This window comes from Aricia agestis, chromosome 8 (genome assembly GCF_905147365.1).
Source record: "Aricia agestis chromosome 8, ilAriAges1.1, whole genome shotgun sequence".
Classification (NCBI taxonomy): Eukaryota; Metazoa; Arthropoda; class Insecta; order Lepidoptera; family Lycaenidae; genus Aricia; species Aricia agestis.
In genome coordinates this window covers 15,433,988-15,453,267 of record NC_056413.1, presented here as the reverse complement: position 1 = coordinate 15,453,267, position 19,280 = coordinate 15,433,988, and the positions used below count along the sequence as shown (strand labels likewise).

The following is a 19,280-nucleotide window of genomic DNA, read 5'->3' as shown; positions in this document are numbered from 1 at the left end:
TTACTTCATCGTGAAAGAATGATCGAGGATAAAAACACCCTTTCTCGGATCAAGGCTTCGTCACAAACAAATCGGCAGGCTTTAGCAATGGAGGCTTTTTTGAGGGAACCATCTATACAAACACCGGCAAATAAAAACAAAAGATATAGGGCCGATCTCGGGCAAGTGCTCCCGCCAAAACTCAGACTGGCCCAGAACCCCGAAGATCATAAAATAAATGCCTTCCTCGAGTTCCAGGCGATAATAAGAGCAAATAAGACCATAAAGCTCTTGACCTGCAATAAGATCATGCAGGCCTATCAGCGGAAAAATCAAAAGCTGTTAGAAGTGAGACTCGAGGATGCAAAAGCTGCCATATACAACAATGTCACCTCCACAATAATTGCCGGGGCGATGACAGGGCAGTATATGGCGGCATCAAGTACCGACTGCGGATCCGTGGTTCTGGACGAGGATGAGACAAAACGCACGAGAACACTCAAATTTATCACAAAATCTGAGGATCCAATGTAATAACGGAATTTACCAGAATAATGCTGGAAGACAGGATACTAGAAATGGCAGAAGTCCTATCTGGGTACCCTGAATCCAGCATGGGCTGGGACATATTCGCGAAACCTATCAACTACTCGTGGGTCAATGGGGTTCCTGGATGTGGGAAGACAACTTGGATCATTAATAACTTCAATATTAACAACAACGACAATCGAAGCAGCCGAGGATCTAAAGCAAAGGCTATCGCTACGAACTGGCAACAAAGTTAAAGATAAAGTTCGTACCATGGCCTCTTTGCTGGTAAATGGGACAAAAGGAACCTACAAAAGGCTGATAGTTGACGAGGCTCTCATGAACCATTTCGGCTCAATCGTCATGGCGAATCAGTTAACAGGCGCCAACGATGTCATCCTCATTGGAGATATTAACCAACTTCCGTTTATAGAGCGTGAAAACCTCTTTAAACTTAATTACACTCGTCCAAACCTGGTAACCAACATCACCCAGGAGTTGTCTTGCACACACAGGAGCCCTATGGATGTGGCATACGCCTTAAGCATGGTCTATAATAACATCTATTCATCGAAGGAAATTGTGCGGTCCTTAAAGCTAATGAAGTATACAGGAGCGAGAATACCTAAACCGATCTAAATACCCTGTATCTTGTTCACACACAAGAGGAGAAAGCAGCCCTCACTAATACAGGCTATGAATCGGGAACGGACTCTCGCGTCCTCACAATAAAAACGCCAAAACTGTGTAGAAAACCTTAAGAATAACTAAAAAGAGTAAAATTATTATTTTTAAACAAAAAATTACAACCGACTTCCAAGGTAAAAACAATAGTAATTTTCTAAAATGAACTAAAAAGTATTAAATACTTAATTATTTTTCTGTACTCAGTATTTCTGTTCGAAATCTTCATAATTTTGAAGTCGGTACTAGTCCTATAAGATGCAGTTATATTCTGTCATAGACCTGGCGATTAGGTTAGCTGGTACCGACTTCAAGATAATGAAGATCGTAGGTTTTATAAGCGAGTGGCGTTTGATATTGGTATATCTGATGACAGGTGTGTTTACTGTTGACTTCAATTATTACATTAATTGATTGATTGTCATCAAGGACACTGTTGGCACAGTCCTATACAAGCAAATACTAGTGCTGTGGTTTGTTTGTTTGTTTGTACTTCGCGGATCACAAGGCAGAGTTTGTATTATAATGTACCTAGATGACGCCCGCAACGGACGCCGAAATTCGTTTATCGCGCGGGAACCGTACATTTATACGGGATAAAAAGTAACCTATACCGGAACTCAAAATATATCCATACCAAATTTCAGCAAAATCGTTTCAGTGGTTTGGGCTTGAAGAGGTATCAGACAGACAGACTTTCGCATTATTAATGCGAATCTGTCTTTTTGTCTGTCTGTCTGTCCATAATTAAAAAGTATGAAATAAAATTAAATTAAGGAATTTAAAAAAACCCCCGCCAAAACAACTTTAAAAAGTAATGAAATAATATTTACTGCCTTTAAGTTCAAATAATTCCTAACTTGTGTAAAGTAAAGTCGGTCCCCCGACATACCGTGACAACAATTATGGACTAAAATATTACTTTACACAAGTTAGGAATTATTTGGACTTAAAGGCAGTAAATATTATTTCATTACTTTTTAAAGTTGTTTTGGCGGGGGTTTTTTTAAATTCCTTAATTTTATTTTATTCCACTATTACTGCTGCAAAACATGAATTTCCACCAAGAAGTAACAGCTTAAATTCAATATCATATTTAGAGGCAAAAACATTTTTAACACGGCATCCATAATAATATACAGACAGACAGACAAAAAGACAGATTCGCATTAATAATTCGAAAGTCTGTCTGTCTGATACCTCTTCAAGCCCAAACCACTGAAACGATTTTGCTGAAATTTGGTATGGATATATTTTGAGTTCCGGTATAGGTTACTTTTTATCCCGTATAAATGTACGGTTCCCGCGCGATAAACGAATTTCGGCGTCCGTTGCGGGCGTCATCTAGGTACATTATAATACAAACTCTGCCTTGTGATCCGCGAAGTACAAACAAACAAACAAACCACAGCACTAGTATTTGCTTGTATAGGACTGTGCCAACAGTGTCCTTGATGACAATCAATCTATACTAATATTATAAATGCGAAAGTATCTCTGTCTGTCTGTCTGTCTGTCTGTCTGTCTGTCTGTCTGTCTCGCTTTCACGCCAAAACTACTGAACCGATTGCAATGAAATTTTGTACACAGTTATTCTAGAGTCTGAGAAAGGACATAGGCTACATTTTGATGTGGGAAAATATCTTATTTCCATGAAAATATCGATGAAAATTACTTCGCATTGCGCGTGGCCAGCGCTCATCCCGGGGGTCCTGGGTTCGAGTCCCGCAGGCGGAACAAAAAGTTTTCAATGTTCCTGGGTCTTGGATGTGTATTAAAATAATATTTCAAAAATCTTAAATATATTTTATGTATAATATTATAAAAAATCCAGAAATATATCGACGCGATGCAATGAACATTTTAGTTCTAATACGATTCAACAGATGGCGCTTTTTTTTTTTACTTCGTTGTAACATAGAACTAATCATACTTATTAGTTATTATGTTTTTGTTTATAGTTTTTAATACGTTAGAATATTATGTTTAATAATATTATCACTTGCTATAATAATAATCAATCTATCTTATCTTATAGAACTCCTACTGCATTTCTAAGGAGTTCGAGTGTGTTGTGTTGGCCTATATTCCATCCAGAAAATATTTTTACATTTTAATTCTAATATATGAAAACAGATGGCGCTTTATTTTTTACTTCATTATTATAACAGAACTAATCATACCTACTTTATTATATATTATTGTTTTTATTCATAACTAGCTGTTGCCCGCGACTTCGTCCGCGTGGACTTTAGTTTATAGTGCGCGGTGTCAACAAAATTTGTGTCAAATTTAAAAACTTTTTAAAACCCTGGTAAGTGGTACCCCTCGTAGGGCCGCGCAGCGCGCTACACCGGAATGGCAGCGCTGAAAGTGCTTGCCTCGCCGCTGCCATTCCGGTGTAGCGCGGCCCTTAATTAATCAAAATAGGTACCCAAAAACAGCTGTGCAGTGTGCACATAATCTGTACTAATATTATGAATGCGAAAGTATCTCTGTCTGTCTGTCTGTCTGTCAGTCTCGCTTTCACGCCAAACGCCAAAACTACCGAACCGATTGTAATGAAATTTTGTATACTGTTAGTCTAAAGCCTGAGAAAGGACATAGGCTACTTTTTTACTGGAAAAAAGGGTTGTAAGGGTCGTAAATTTGTTCAAAAAATTCATAATAGATGGCGCCGTGCGTCTTCTACATCGCGCTGACGCTTGCTCAAAAGTCTTTCTATAAGAGGTGGTATCATCTTACATTTAAGTCTCGATTTTTTTCGATTGTTATATCTATTCTACGGTATTAAATAACTCAGTACTTTATCTGTGCAGGCAGTGACGTAACCTTAAGACCAAATTTCACCAACGACTGTTAAAGTTAATGCTCGAATTAGTATCACGTTAGCTGTTTCGTTTTTCATATGAATGAAAGAGAAGACAGGATATTTTAACAAGCTGTTAACACTAACAGACGTTGGTGAAATTGGGGCTAAACCTATCAATGATAAATAGTTTATGGGTAAAGTTGTGTAATTGGGGGGCTAAATAAGCTTTAAAATTTGGCATAATATATAAAGTTTAACATACAAAAATGAAGTACTTATTGTTTGCACACTGCACAGCTGTATTGATTTAAGGGGTACCAGGGTTTTTTTATAAAAGCTTTTGACACCAATTTTGTTGACATCGCGCGCTATAAACTGAAGTCCACGCGGACGAAGTCGCGGGCAACAGCTAGTCAATTAATGTAATTGAAGTCAACAGTAAACACACCTGTCATCAGATATACCAATATCAAACGCCACTCGCTTATAAAACCTACGATCTTCATTATCTTGAAGTCTGTACCAGCTAACCTAATCGCCAGGTCTATGACAGAATATAACTGCAACTTATAGGACTGGTACCGACTTCAAAATTATGAAGATTTCGAACAGAAATACTGAGTACATAAAAATAATTAAGTATTTAATACTTTTTAGTTCATTTTAGAAAATTACTATTGTTTTTACCTTGGAAGTCGGTTGTAATTTTTTGTTTAAAAATAATAATTTTACTCTTTTTAGTTATTCTTAAGGTTTTCTACGCAGTTTTGGCGTTTTTATCAATATCATTCTCACTACATACCTCATGAACCCCGTGATCAAATTTCCATCTTGGTAGCCATAACATCAAATTCGAATAGTATTCGGTATACTTTAAAATAACAAAATATGTAATATTGTAAAATCAATAGACAAACTACAGAATAATGATCAAATTCATCAGTCTTCATCTATAAGACTATGAAAAGTACTAATAATAATAGGGTCATAATGTGATGATGCATGGTGTAATGATGATGATGATGATTAATGTGATCAGCATAGTAGCTTATGCTTTTGGTCCTTTAGACAACACCGAAACTCCCAAACATGTATATATATATGGAATCAGGAGTTCTGTTCAGAACCTTCGGAAGCATGGTATACCATGGTGCAAAATCTTACTTTTTTGTAGCATATGATCAAAATACATCACATAAAACGAAAATAACCATATGTTCCCATTTGATTTCCAAGGAGTCCTCTCGATTCCTCGTGGTTCCCATCATCAGACCACCATTTTTGTGAACATGGTACCAACTCTGAACAATATGCTATACAACAAAAGAAAAAATTTGAAAATCGGTTCACAAACGGCGGAGTAATCGTTGAACATACATAAAAAATATATATATCCACAGCCGAACGTACTTATACCTCCCTCTTTTTGGAAGTCGGTTTAAAATAATAGGTAAAGTTAAATATAAGATTTCAACGTAACCATACGTCCGGAAAAACGACAATATACTCTACAATTCTACCATAAGTTTTCTAACTTCAAATAAGGAAGTTAACTAAAACAAGTGAACAATGAACCCGTAAAATCCTTTTTACAGCGTAGCTCATTACCAGCTTAATTGTAATTTTATCTAGCTAGATAATCCGACACAGACAAAACGCGAACAGAAGGTAGAGTTCAAAGCGATGAGTCGATATAATATTATATACGGAACGACCGCTAGAGGGACATACGTTAAGGGTGAAGCCAAACGAGCGTAATTTGTGAGTTGTGACTTGTGAGTCGCAGAATTTCGGCTGGTAGAAATTCTGCTGCATTCAGTTTCATACTAAAGTCCTGTTTGGTTCACACGAGCCTAATTTTGTGAGTCATGATTTGTATGAAAAGATATTTTCGCGACCGAAATTCTGCGACTCACAACTCTTTTGGCTTCACCCTTAGTCAGTTTAATAGAACGAATTTTAAAGGCTAATGCCCAGTTTCTGAGGTTTTGACAGAAGTTTATCTTTCCAATAGCGTTAGTGATTGGTTAATGGTTAGCGTTTCAAGATTAGCCAGGTTTTCGAGCCCTGACCTAGGCTGATTTTCCTGTCACGCTGACCGCTCGCTGAACGCTTGCTGACCGTCGGCGCCGATACAGAAATGTATGAGATATCAGCACTGACCGCTACGCGTTATTTAAAAACGCTTCCTACAATTTCATACATCTCGGGCCATCAGCGCCGACGGTGAGCGCGCAGTCAGCGTGACAGGAAAATCAGCCTTAAGGGTTATTTTCCGCCGGCTTTCTCCGAGTCCCGTGTAAGAACTCTCCCACATTTAATGATTTTGCTTGTCTAAAGTCTTCTATAGCTTGCCTAGACACATTATAGATAATTTTATCGATATCTCGACGACTTGTTAAAGAAATTATGATGTTATCAGTCTGGCACAGTTTTCTTATCTTGATATCTTTGTTCAATGGCTTTAAAATTAACTTTTTTTTATGAAATAAGGGGGCAAACGAGCAAACGGTTCACCTGATGGAAAGCAACTTCCGTCGCCATGGACACTCGCAGCATCAGAAGAGCTGCAGGTGCGCTGCCGGCCTTTTAAGAGGGAATAGGGTAATACGGGAGGATAGGGATGGGAAGGGAATAGGGGAGGGTAGGGAAGGGAATAGGGTAGGGGATTGGGCCTCCGGTAAACAAACTTCCATATTTTAATATAATATATCGATAGTTTACAGTTTAATGATTTTGCGAGACTATGCCTATTTATGTATGCATGTTTGTTCCATCATTTCGCCTCAGCTACTGTTCCTGCTAGGACACAGGATAGGATATGCCCCAAGTAACATAATATTCCTTTATATAACTTGCGTTGTCGTGTTTATATTGTTACGGTACATGGTATACGGACACGTGGTGCGCAAGTACATACTCGAACCTTCTAGAAAGGTCTAATGTTTGTTTACGTGTTTACCCTTTATTTGTTAGCGTGTTTGAATTTAGACCTTATAACTGAGTGCATAAGGTCTAAATTAAATTCAACTTACTGCACTTATCGCAAGGACGGCAGTTTTATTGTGGTACATGCCCGAGCCTCCGAGAAATTTCCCACGGTTGTTTACTTGTTTACGTGAATCGGGAAATTTCTGGAATGTCTCGCCATTTAAAAAGAGCCGCAGGCAGGCCCGGCAAGTCAGTTCAATCTGAGCGATCTTCGAGGCGATTTCGGAGTGACAAGTGATCAATAGTGAGTGAACCAGTAAAACCTGCGACTTGGCTACGACCTAGGACAGTGATAGTGCTTAGTGATTGGACCTAGTGCTAAGTGTTGTGACCTAGTGTTTAGTGCAGTGTTAATAAAGTCTTCAAGAGAGTCACCAGGTCTTTCTCTCCAAATCCTCGAACCCTAGCACGTAACAACTGGTGTCAGAAGTGCGATTTGGAGATGCCATTGACTCCGAGAGAGGACTTCAAGGGGAGTGTCAGGACAAGGGCGCAGCGAGCTGCTGCCATTGGCTCCGAGAGGGGAGTTGCGGAGGCCACACCCACTGGGGACCAAGCTCCGCCCACTGAGGGACAGGTCCCACTCACTGGCCCCGCCCACCTGGCTCCGCCCACTGACCACGCCCACCAGGCTCCGCCCACTTTGGGCGAAGCCACGCCCACTGGCTCCGCCCACCGGGACACGCCCACTGGCCACGCCCCTCATGCTCCGCCCACTTTGGGCGTGGCCACGCCCACTGGCTCCGCCCACCAGGCCCCGCCCACTCAGGCCACGCCCACTGGCGCCGCCCACTGGGCCCCGCCTGCTCAGGCTCCGTCGACTAGTTCCATCTATCCTGCTACGCCCGTAGTTTCTGCGGCCCCTCAAGTGGCTCCCCAATTACAAAGCCTAATTGAGTTAATTCAGGCTCTGCAAGAATCACAAGACCGCAAGTTCGGCGCTTTGCAGGAGTCTCAAAAAGCTGAAAGTCAGGCGTTGAAAGATTCTCAAAAGGCAATGATGGAGGCACAAGACCGCAAGCTCGGCGCTTTACAAGATTCTCAAAGAGCTGAAATTCACGCTTTGCAAGAGTCACAAGACCGCAAGCTCGGCGCTTTGCAAGAGTCACAAGAGCAACAAAAGGACCTCCAAGAGAAAGCGCTTTTAGCTATAAAGGATGTCAGTGACACGGTGACTAAGCTTCGTAAAGATGTCGACGTAATGAAAGAACGAGTTACTGGGTTAGAGACGGTTGTGGAAAATTTGAAAACCGGATTCACAGAACTACAGAAGAGAGTAGTACGCCTAGAAACTACGGGAGTTGCGGTGTCTAGTGGAGTCACTGGTGTGGCGCAAGGACCAAGAGTAAAGGTGCCACCGTACGACGGCACTACTTCTTGGAACGCTTATCGTCGGCAATTTCAGACTGTTGCTACCGCAAATGGATGGACGGAGGAGCAATGCTTGACCGCTCTCACTGTTGCACTCAGAGGGCAAGCTGTGTCGGTTCTGGAGGCACTGCCACATACGGGAAATGGTTTCCAAGACCTGATGGAGGCACTGGAATCCAGATACGGGGAGCGACACCTGGAGCACGTGTTCCGTGCCCAATTGCGTGACAGAGTCCAACGTTCAGGAGAAGGACTTCAACAATGGGCGTTGGAAATTGAAAAACTCGTCAGGAAGGCATATCCAGGAGCCGACACCAAGATGGTCGACACAAATATTGTTCAAGGATTTGTCGACGGAATCAAAGACTTGGAGGTCAGGGCTGCAGTAAGACTTGGTCACCATACCTCGTTAAAGGAAGCATTAGCGCATGCTTTGGAAGTCGAGGCTGTGCGCCATGACATACGGCAGACCCATAAGATCCACAAGGTCTCTGAAGAAGTCAAGGAAGTTAAGGCTTCTACGAGGAAAAGATTTGAAGCCATGTGCTATAAGTGTGGTGAGAGGGGCCATCTTCAGCTAAACTGTCCGCAGAAGAAGACCCAGATGGCAAGGATAAAAAGGATCGAGGAACAAATGGAGGAGTTGAAGAAGCAAGCGGTTTCGTCCCCTACCCGGAATCACGGGGAACGAATAGAATCCAGAACTAAGGGGCGAGTACTGGATGACGCGGAGAAAGCCCCGGTAACTGTTACCTCCCAGGCACGGAGCGGAACAAAGAGAACAAGTCATTTGGGGCACATGGAGAATGAAGCTATGAGAAGGGCTCAAGAAAGAGATGACGACCTTCGGCACATCATCACATGGAAGAAGCGGGGTGACGTAAAACCAATCTGGAGTGAGGTTGCACCCACTGGCGCTGTCACAAAGGCGTACTGGGAGCAATGGGACAGTCTGATACTTCAGGATGGAATACTCTATCGGAAATGGCAGAAGGCTAACGGCAGAGAGTTCTATTTTCAGATAATTGTCCCAAGGGCAAGAGTACCAGATGTTCTCCGCGAGATACATGAGGGCGTATCAGGGAGTCATCTAGGTGTCAAGAGGATGCTAAGGAAAGTGCGAGAACGATTCTTCTGGTTGCATTGGAGAGATGATGTGCAGGATTGGTGCCACAGATGTATTACTTGCGCTGCTGTAAAGGGACCACAGACCAGGAGTAGTCGTAGGAACAGCGTGGCGCGTTACCATGGCAGTAACAATGATGCTCGGGACGAGCATCTCTAAGAGGGGAGTGTGTTACGGTACATGGTATACGGACACGTGGTGCGCAAGTACATACTCGAACCTTCTAGAAAGGTCTAATGTTTGTTTACGTGTTTACCCTTTATTTGTTAGCGTGTTTGAATTTAGACCTTATGACTGAGTACATAAGGTCTAAATTAAATTCAACTTACTGCACTTATCGCAAGGACGGCAGTTTTATTGTGGTACATGCCCGAGCCTCCGAGAAATTTCCCACGGTTGTTTACTTGTTTACGTGAATCGGGAAATTTCTGGAATTTGTCTCGCCATATAAAAAGAGCCGCAGGCAGGCCCGGCAAGTCAGTTCAATCTGAGCGATCTTCGAGGCGATTTCGGAGTGACAAGTGATCAATAGTGAGTGAACCAGTGAAACCTGCGACTTGGCTACGACCTAGGACAGTGATAGTGCTTAGTGATTGGACCTAGTGCTAAGTGTTGTGACCTAGTGTTTAGTGCAGTGTTAATAAAGTCTTCAAGAGAGTCACCAGGTCTTTCTCTCCAAATCCTCGAACCCTAGCACGTAACAATATTAACTTTATTGTCAGAGCATATTGTATTTGGGCTACTATTATTTTTTTTACACTAGCCAATGGCATTGATTGGCTAGCGTAAAAAAAAGAACTTGTGGCACTCGGGGACTGCCGCTCAGGGGACTCAGGTTTAATTCTATCTATGCACAAAATTTCATTACAATCAGTTCAGTAGTTTTGGCATAAAAGCGAGACAGACAGACAGAGATACTTTCGCATTTATAATATTAGTATAGATTAGTATAGATTTCAACGCACCACAAAAACGAAGTCAAACCCTACAAAACTTCTCACCTTAAATTCGCCCTCCATTTCCATGGTTTTTATCGGCCGACATTTCTCGCCCAATACTAAGGTCATTGGCACACCAGCGTAAACAATCGCAGCATTAGGTCACCATGTCCTTCGACCCACTTCGTAAATTCCATTTGGAATGAACCATCAATTAGCTTTTTTATTTGCTCATTATTAATTTTTTTTTACAGTAGAACTCTTATCAAATTTTCAGAAATATGTTCTGACCGTTATCTTAGATTTGAATAATAAATATCACTATAAAGTTGTTTTTGCCGATATATCACAAGTTTATTATTTAACACTAATAATTATTATAAAGGAAAAAAAACTCCTCAACCAAACCAACACACATCGTTGACAGAAAATTCTGAGAAGTTTAAATTAATTTTCCAACCTTAATTCGTTATAAAAATAATTTATTCCGTGTTATATCAGTAATATAATAAATAATAATAATTAAAACTTTACAGCATTCGTCGCGGTTTTTGAGTTATGCACACATCACAAGTGGTATGCGCGATTGTCGAAATTAAAATATTTCACTTCGATATGCGTCGCTCTGACGCACGCGGCATGACCACGAGCAACGTAAGCACAAGCTACGCTACGACTGACTTGATAGCATTCAATATCGACTGTAGAAAATACGCCTAATGTTTTAAGGAAAAGCAATTATAATAGCGCCACTGTACTACAGTCTACAGTGCAGATTTCATCCATAATTCCATACTAATATTATAAATGCAAAAGTGTGCCTGTTTGTTTGTTACATTTTTTTAAATGAAATAAGGGGGCAAACGAGCAAATGGGTCACCTGATGGAAAGCAACTTCCGTCGCCCATGGACACTCGCAGCATCAGAAGAGCTGCAGGTCGTTGCCGGCCTTTTAAGAGGGAATAGGGTAATAGGGGAGGATAGGGATGGGAATGGAAGGGAATAGGGGAGGGTAGGGAAGGGAAAAGGGTAGGGGATTGGGCCTCCGGTAAACTCACTCACTCGGCGAAACACAGCGCAAGCGCTGTTTCACGCCGGTTTTCTGTGAGAGCGTGGTATTTCTCCGGTCGAGCCGGCCCATTCGTGCTGAAGCATGGCTGTCCTTGATTGTCCATGATTAAAAAAAAAAAAAAAAAAACTCAATTACACTTGACACTCAAAATTAAATGTGAAATATTGTATTTAATTTTAATGATCTTTAAAATTTAACCCATCAATCCCCAAGCAGCACCCGGCTTTCGCATAACAATTTAAAATCTATTGTGTCTGCGATAAAAAAATTCTCAGTATGAAACCTTGTTGCTATCAAGGTGAGAAGGTAATATTTTAATTATTGTTATAACTATGTCTTTTCCAAAATACTTGGTTTAAATACAGTCTTCTAAATTTTCATGTACACAGTACATAACACTAAGGGAGATCGCAGACGGCACACTTTTTGTGTCGAGTCTTCGGCGCACATACATCCGCCTTGGTTGCGCCATGCAGACTGTATGTGCGCCGCAGACTCGATCACACAAAAAGTGTGCCGTCTGCGATCTCCCTAAAGTTAATGTTCACACAATTTTTACTGCCAATTTAAGTAAACTATGTTATACACTTACGTAATGGTTGCCAATATTTATAGTTTTTGCAATATGATGCATGGATATGATTTAGTGACCTACACTAATTGTTGTAACAAAGTAGAATTGTCCTTAAAAGGAATAACCGGTTTGTAACATTTTGTTCTAAATATTTTATTTGCTACAGATTAATCCCTCGATCGTGGATTCCTGAAAAACTATTGTTTTTAGGGTACCTTGGGAGTTGAAGCATTAAAAACACACAAGAAGGCTGGGAACTTTCACTTTTATTACCCAAATTGTGCCAAATGAAAAATATTTAAAAATATGATTTTGGCAGCATATGTTGTTTTTCCACTGTAGATCCTAATCTACACTAATTTTACTGTGTTAGTTGCTAACAGATTTTTAATAACGATTTGGGTAAAAAAGGCAACATAAATAGTTTTTTCTTAGTCAGTAATTCCTATTTCAGCATGAATTTTCTTTATGTAATTCTCTTTGTAATATTATTTAAAAAACAAAATCAGACAATACAGTTTAGCTTACTTAGAAGGATGTTTTTTTAAGAAAACAAATAAAATTTTATACTTACAGTACTCTGCAAGGATTGGTTTTCTTTAGTTTCACTGTCCAGGTCTCCCATCCTTTCCGAATCACTCTCGACTTCAAAAATAACTTTAAATAAGTCTAGATCTTCTGGGACGTTAGCAGTGATATTTGCTTCTGGTCTTATAGACAACTCTTGATTAATTAGTTGACTTGTACTTATTCTTAATGAACTTTGTGTTGTTTCCGATATAGCCTAAAAATTAATACAGTATTCAATACGAGCATTGGTTTATAATTGTCTGTTCTTATTGGAATGTAGCTAACTAAAAAACAATGTTACTGTAGTTTTTTACTTTACACTTTTTATATTGACATTATTTATGGGCAATGATAATAAATTATGTGGCTGCCAGTCAAGTGGCTTTTCCAACATATCAGACAAAGACCGCATTATTCATTGGCAAAAGCGTAAATATAAACATAAAGTTTAAGTATGAATTCATTTACTTCCTCATCTTGTTATTTACTTACCTCTATTGTGGTTTCACTCGTATATACAAACAAACCTTGGTTACATCGACGGTCGCAGTTCGCATCGAAAGGGAAACGAGTTTAAATGATATAGAAACTTCTTACGTACGTCGCTCAATATGTCCTCCAAGTCCCCGCATATATCAGACTTCAGCTCGGGCGGAGGAGACGGCGTGCGAGAGCGATACGAGTAAAATTCTATGTCTGTGGGCTCTAAAATCTCATTTGTTTCATGTCCATGGAACTCCATCACTGTTTGCTGTAAAAACAGATTGCAAACAATCAATATATGCATTTATTTTAAAGAAATTAAATGCACTTTATACTCACCCATTGATGTTTAAGTTCTCCAGCGAGAACACAACATTTTACTACGAGTTTGTATTATGAATAGTAACCGAAACTTATTTCTATGTTACGCAAACCGATAAATAGCAAAAATAAATAAATTTTCTTGCAGAAAACTATGAAAAGAACATTGAAAAACTTGACCACAAACAATACAATTGTCAAAGCAAGTGACACTGACAGTTTTTAACAATGTTGCCAGTTTTCATGTTTTCATACCACAAAAAAGTATTATTGTCTATGTCGTTCTATCAAAGAATTGGCTTCGGCCTGATGAAAACTCTATTTCAATTTTCAGATGGTTAATTTAAAAGAATTGGTTCGGCCTTCACTATCATTCATTAAATAGAGAAAACATAGAAATGGCTGTATGGGCAACGCTCCCTTTGCTTGTCCCGACCGGGACGAATGAAAAAAAAAATGTCTTATGTCGTTCATAGACAAAAATAATTATAATCTATGAATTCTTACTCTATGGTTATCCAGCGTCGGTTTCGATTTTGAAAGTTGACTGTTGTCAAACAAATTTTGAAAATTTATAATTTACGTGAAGTTAAAATTAAATATCTGCTATATTTTTACAAGAATATCAAGCTATGGATAATTCAAATAGTGAAAATGAAGTACAAAAACCATTGCGTTCGCCTCCGCGACGGAGACGTTCAACGTTCTTTGAACGGCGTGATTCTCTAGGTACATACCTTGGATTTGGATTCCTCCGTTTATTTTTGTTATACAACCTGAAACTTACATAAAATTGCCTTTTTCAGTACCACCCCCTTTATCAGAAAACATTGATCCCAACGTTTGCAATAAAATAAGATCCATGGATGAAAAACAGGACCACCAACTTCAGGCGTATGTATTCACTTAGTTTTATACGTTTTTCTACTTACTAAAGCAAAAGTTGTGACTCTATTTCGGCGCCAGTGTAATCCCTAATAATCAAAATATTATATTTTGTATGTGTTTTAGTTATGTGCTGTATGTAACTAATGTTTTGATATTTTGTTTTCAGTTATTGTGATAAACTTTTGGCAGAGAAAGAACAATGGAAAAAAGAAGTAAATAACAGAAGAAATGTCTACCATGATTTAAGGCAGTATGTAAAAGTATTATATTGCCTATACTTACAAATAATAAAACTAAGGAAACGTAACTACCGTTCCATTGCATATCTCTTGATTGTGGATTTGTGGAAATCTATTATTATCGCGGTTGAATGTGACCTCTTGGGAGTTGAAGCATTAAATTTGGTTTCTTTTGTTGTGGGTTGGTTGGTTGATGGAGTTACTTCTTAGTTTTTATTATTCGTAGGCCTATAGGCCATATAGTATATTCTATACTGTACTCGACGAAGCATGGCGGTAGCGGTCACTGACTTGTCATTTTCTATATAAACCGCAATTGAAACTGAAGTGTTAGATGTTGTCAATTGTAGCTTTGTATAGAAAATGACAAGTTTTTGACAGGGAGTCAATGACAGCTGGACAGCTGGACACCACTGGATAAGAGTAGCACTAGGCACAGCGACCACATAACCCAATAGACGCCTAATGTTTTGATTTCTCTTAACAAATTATTGTGTCAATGTGCTGAGGTAAGCGACGCGGGGGGAGAGGTAAGAAATGCATTACGATTGGCCAATTCAAATTCACGGCATGTCATAAATCAGAACTAGTGATGGGAAGTACGAGAAGCTCTTGTCAAAAGAAATAAAAAAAACCAGTACATATTTATTTTAAAGTATAGAATGAAGAAAAGACTTTTATTAATTGTGGCAAGCTTCTAAAAATATACAAAAACGTCTTCGGATTATATTAAAAAAGTACCTATACTTACCTAAGTATATTTTAAAATATACTTTTTTTACAAATTATATATATACTTTTTTTAAACTTTTAAAAGGCAAAAATTCTGTAATATATGATTTTTGCGAAACTTATCGTTTATGCAGCACAATAGGAAAATCACCCAATTTTGAAACATTCTTCATTGGTGCTCCGCTCCTATTGGTCTTTGCGTGATAATATAATATAGGCTACATAGGATATATAATAAAGCCTTCCTTAATTAATACTGAAAAAAAATTCAAATCGGTCCAGTAGTTTCTGAGATCAGCGCGTTCAAACAACAAACAAACACTTCAGCTTTATATTTATTATTAGTATAGATTATTTGACTTGCTAATTCCGCCACATGATTTCTAAGTCACAATGAAATTGATGGAAATTTAAGTTGTTCGCCAATAAAACTGCTTGAAGTTTTAGTGACTAAAATCTTTACTTGCTTACTTTCTTTACGCTTTCAAGATAAGATTTCATGATTACTTCGCAACGCCGACAAAAAACAACGCTTTGTTATGGGTAGACAGTAGTAGTACTAGTAGATGGATGGTTTATCCTTATTTCTCTTACTAAAATTGGCAAAAACAGTGTTGGTACTGCAGAGCTCAGTAATCGTCCACAATTTTTATTGCTATAAATTATAATCATTAATCAGTTGTTTAACAACAGTCCTACTCAAAATGACTTGAGCATATCACGCGTTTCGATTTTCGATTAAAAAAAATATACCTCTGAAAGATAGTTGGTATCACATCACTAGTGACGCGTGACGATAACGGAAGAAAGGATAAGCATTACTAATTTGTATTTGATAGAAAGGGATATGACTTATGTCAAATGCTTTCGTCATGGTTTCAGACCAGTGTAATTTGAGCTTTGAATAAATTGATTCTTGACAGTAAAAAAAATATTTTGTATGAAACGCACGAGATGTACATGGGTCACGGATGTGGTCGATACTAAGACAGATTTCGCTATCATTATCTAAAGTAAGACCTATAAGTCTTACATATTGTCTGAAAGCATTCGCCTTGCATTAGGCGTCTAGAGACTATGTGGTTGCTGACTAGACAGATCTGAGTGGAAAAGGCTGGAGGAGGCCTATGCAGAGGAGCACACTGACTTTCGAGACATTCTATAGCTCGAAGTCAGAATAAAAAAGCTATTATTATTACAATGACCTGTACCGCCATGTTTTGCCGAGTACAGTATAGTAAAACATATTTCTTAGTAACAAGTAGTATCTTGAATAACAGCGAAGAAATTAAAAAGTGTCAACATTGTAGTGTCATCCCTTTTTTCACTATGATGTTGCCACTTTTTAATTTCTTCACTTTTATGCCAGACTATAGGTTAATTCTACTAAGCAGTATGGTATTGAATAATTTAACATTATTTTATTTTCAGTCAATATCAAATGGCTGTGAAAGCGCCTAGCAGATCACGAATCACATATTCCGTACTATCCGATGAAGACATAGAGTTTGTTAAAGCGAAAGTCAACATTTCCAAACTCATAGACAGCCAACAAAAGCTACATGAATCTATTAGAGAAACACAGCAACTGTACAGGCGAGCTAATGCATTAGATGATGTTTTACTCAACTATTGTGAAGACAAAGTCAAAAAAATTACAAATTACATCCTAGAGAATAGTACAGTAGACCCTAAAGAGTGAAGAAAATACTACTCATTACCACTTTTGTCAGCACAAAAGTTGCTGCTGTAATATTTGTAAATATTATTTATAAACAAAATATTGTATAAATTAGGTAACTCTAGAATATTAACTTTGGTTAAAGTTTATTCTGTAGAAAGTTATATTAAACTATTGTGCCATGTATGGTAATTATATTGGAATTGATGGTGGTAAATGTTTAGCGGATAAACAGCAACGCATGAAATTACTCAGCCCAACTCTACCCAGTTCAACATCCTGCACTTTTCATACTACAAATTGGGCAAATTTTCCATCCCGAGCTATTGCTTTTTGCTATGCTTGAATGTATAATTATATTACTACTGGTCATATTGATAGTTGGATATGAATGCCACTTTATCTGATGATGATGAACAGCTTTCGAATAGTGGACACAAAGGAAGACAATATTGCTTGAGTGACTTTGTACAGGTGCTGCCCCTAGCGGATTTTTATAATCTTCCCAGGGAAAAGACAGGAACATAAACATAACTCAGAATGGGTGGTTGGAAAAATGTGACAGTAACAAATAACCATAGCTGGGCACCGTTAATCAAATAGTTAACTTTGTTAAGCCGTTAAAAAAGTTAGCTTCGTTAAACGTTAAAGCGTTCCATTTCGGACGAATTAACGCAAGTTAACGTTAATTCGTTAATATGTGTAATATGGCCTTGTTATAACTTATGTCATTGCGTTAATGTACAACAGGTTTAGGTTCTGGAAGTTAACAGGTTAGGGACAAAACAAAATACTTCTTTAATTATTGTATTCTACCTAGAACTAAATGACACTGCACTCCTCTTTATCAACAATAACAATAAACAAATCACTCTTCACTCTATAAGCACCGGCACTAAGTAATGAAATGATAAAACGAAACCAATTTCTTCTTCTCACTCGCACGCGTCTGAAAATATATCTAGTACTTCGATCACTTATTCTAGTATTGTTTTTGTTTGACTCGCGCTGCCGTGCCGCGGTGCCGCGCTGCCCGCCGGCCCGGCACTTGTCGTTTTATACTAACGGTCTGAACATGTTTTTCGCGCCGCGCCGCGGTGCCGCGGCCGTGCGGTAAATAGTAGGCATTGGATTAACGATTAATCACAGATTGGTTCACACTCGGTGTTTCCGGCCCGGACCCTTTTATCGAATCCGTTAATATTTTAAAAAGTTAACCTAAAAGTTAATCCTTTAATCAAAATGTTAACTTCGTTAATTAACGGATTAACGAGTTAATGCCCAGCTATGCAAATAACCATGATAATATATGGTCAGGTTAAGATATTATTTTATGAATTCTTCTTTACATTTAGATTATAATAAATTGAAGTAGAGCTTGAGGAGCTGGCGAACAAAACCGTATTAGTCCGCGATAAAAAAAATTACACAGTGGCTAAAAAACTAGTATCAACTACTACTACTACTACTGAACTTATCCAGTTTTTAAACTTTCGCGTTGCATTATAATTAAACTTTCCTTATATATTATATTTCCTTTTATAATTAAAGTCCCGATTAAAAAGTTTAATTATCCAGTTTTGTTTGAAAATGGATTTTTTAAAGCCTTTTTTAACCGGTTTTGATTGAAATAATTAACAGGTATTGACGCAGTCTATGGGTCAAGAGTATACTTTTGCGAGAGATAAAAATAAAATATACTTTTGCACTCTGGTGGACTTGTCTGGTTTTGTTCGCCAACTCCTCAGTTGATAGTATCATGTAAATAGTTGCCTATGTACATTGTACAGAGTTTAATTTAGTTTTATGTGTTGAATAAACAACTAACAATAATAATTTGTTTTTTTAAGTATAAATGTAATCAAATGTTAGAACATACTTTTAAATAATAAAAAAAAAACATTAAAATCATTCGCAACATTTTATTAATTATTATACTTTCTTACAAAATAATTATGAAATTAGGAATGACAATAAAATTTACATTTTGTTTAAATTTTGGAACTGCTTTTTCATAAACTACAATAACCATTATTCATAACTTAATAACAATAGCTTTACAATAAAATAAAAATTAATTTGTATTTTATTACAAATATTACATTCAATCATGTCAATTTTATTCTATTTCATATTATTATGTAGTTAAAACTTAATTTCATTAACATATTTCATTAAAATAAATAAAACATCACATCTATGCCCTCACTTCACACACATTTTTTAACATTATTAAGAATACAAAATTATAAAAATGCAATATTTGCCCATTATATTACTATAAATACTAA

The 19,280-nt window shown here is 38.0% G+C and overlaps 2 protein-coding genes across 4 annotated transcripts in view; one reads left to right on the top strand and one right to left on the bottom strand.

Moving 5' to 3' along the window:
* Positions 1 to 13,608, bottom strand: part of LOC121729928 (rab GTPase-activating protein 1-like) — a 40,385-nt gene extending 26,777 nt beyond the window's left edge. The window contains exons 1-3 of one of the 3 annotated variants that reach the window (XM_042118648.1): positions 13,468 to 13,608; positions 13,247 to 13,396; positions 12,650 to 12,859 (exon numbers count right to left, since the gene is read on the bottom strand). In XM_042118648.1, the coding sequence (XP_041974582.1) occupies positions 12,650 to 12,859; positions 13,247 to 13,387 (351 nt within the window). In that variant the 5' untranslated portion in view covers positions 13,388 to 13,396; positions 13,468 to 13,608. Of the gene's footprint in view, positions 1 to 10,492; positions 10,655 to 12,649; positions 12,860 to 13,137; positions 13,214 to 13,246; positions 13,397 to 13,467 lie in introns of those variants that run through there. The other 2 variants (XM_042118651.1, XM_042118649.1) reach the window with 2 other exon arrangements.
* Positions 13,609 to 13,979: 371 nt separating this feature from the next.
* On the top strand, positions 13,980 to 17,352 carry LOC121729932. The gene is made up of 4 exons (XM_042118655.1): positions 13,980 to 14,178; positions 14,256 to 14,343; positions 14,504 to 14,587; positions 16,740 to 17,352. The coding sequence occupies exons 1-4, from the start codon at positions 14,082 to 14,084 to the stop codon at positions 17,008 to 17,010; spliced, it is 540 nt and encodes a 179-aa protein (XP_041974589.1). The 5' UTR covers positions 13,980 to 14,081; the 3' UTR covers positions 17,011 to 17,352.
* The last annotated feature ends 1,928 nt before the right edge of the window (positions 17,353 to 19,280 follow it).

What these genes read in the sequence shown, in the direction of transcription:
- LOC121729932 (XM_042118655.1), top strand. Translation starts at nt 14,082, where the DNA reads ATGGATAATTCAAATAGTGAAAATGAAGTACAAAAACCATTGCGTTCG. An exon ending in TGAACGGCGTGATTCTCTAG is followed by an intron (nt 14,179 to 14,255) that starts GTACATACCTTG and finishes TGCCTTTTTCAG; the next exon opens with TACCACCCCCTTTATCAGAA. An exon ending in CAGGACCACCAACTTCAGGC is followed by an intron (nt 14,344 to 14,503) that starts GTATGTATTCAC and finishes TTTTGTTTTCAG; the next exon opens with TTATTGTGATAAACTTTTGG.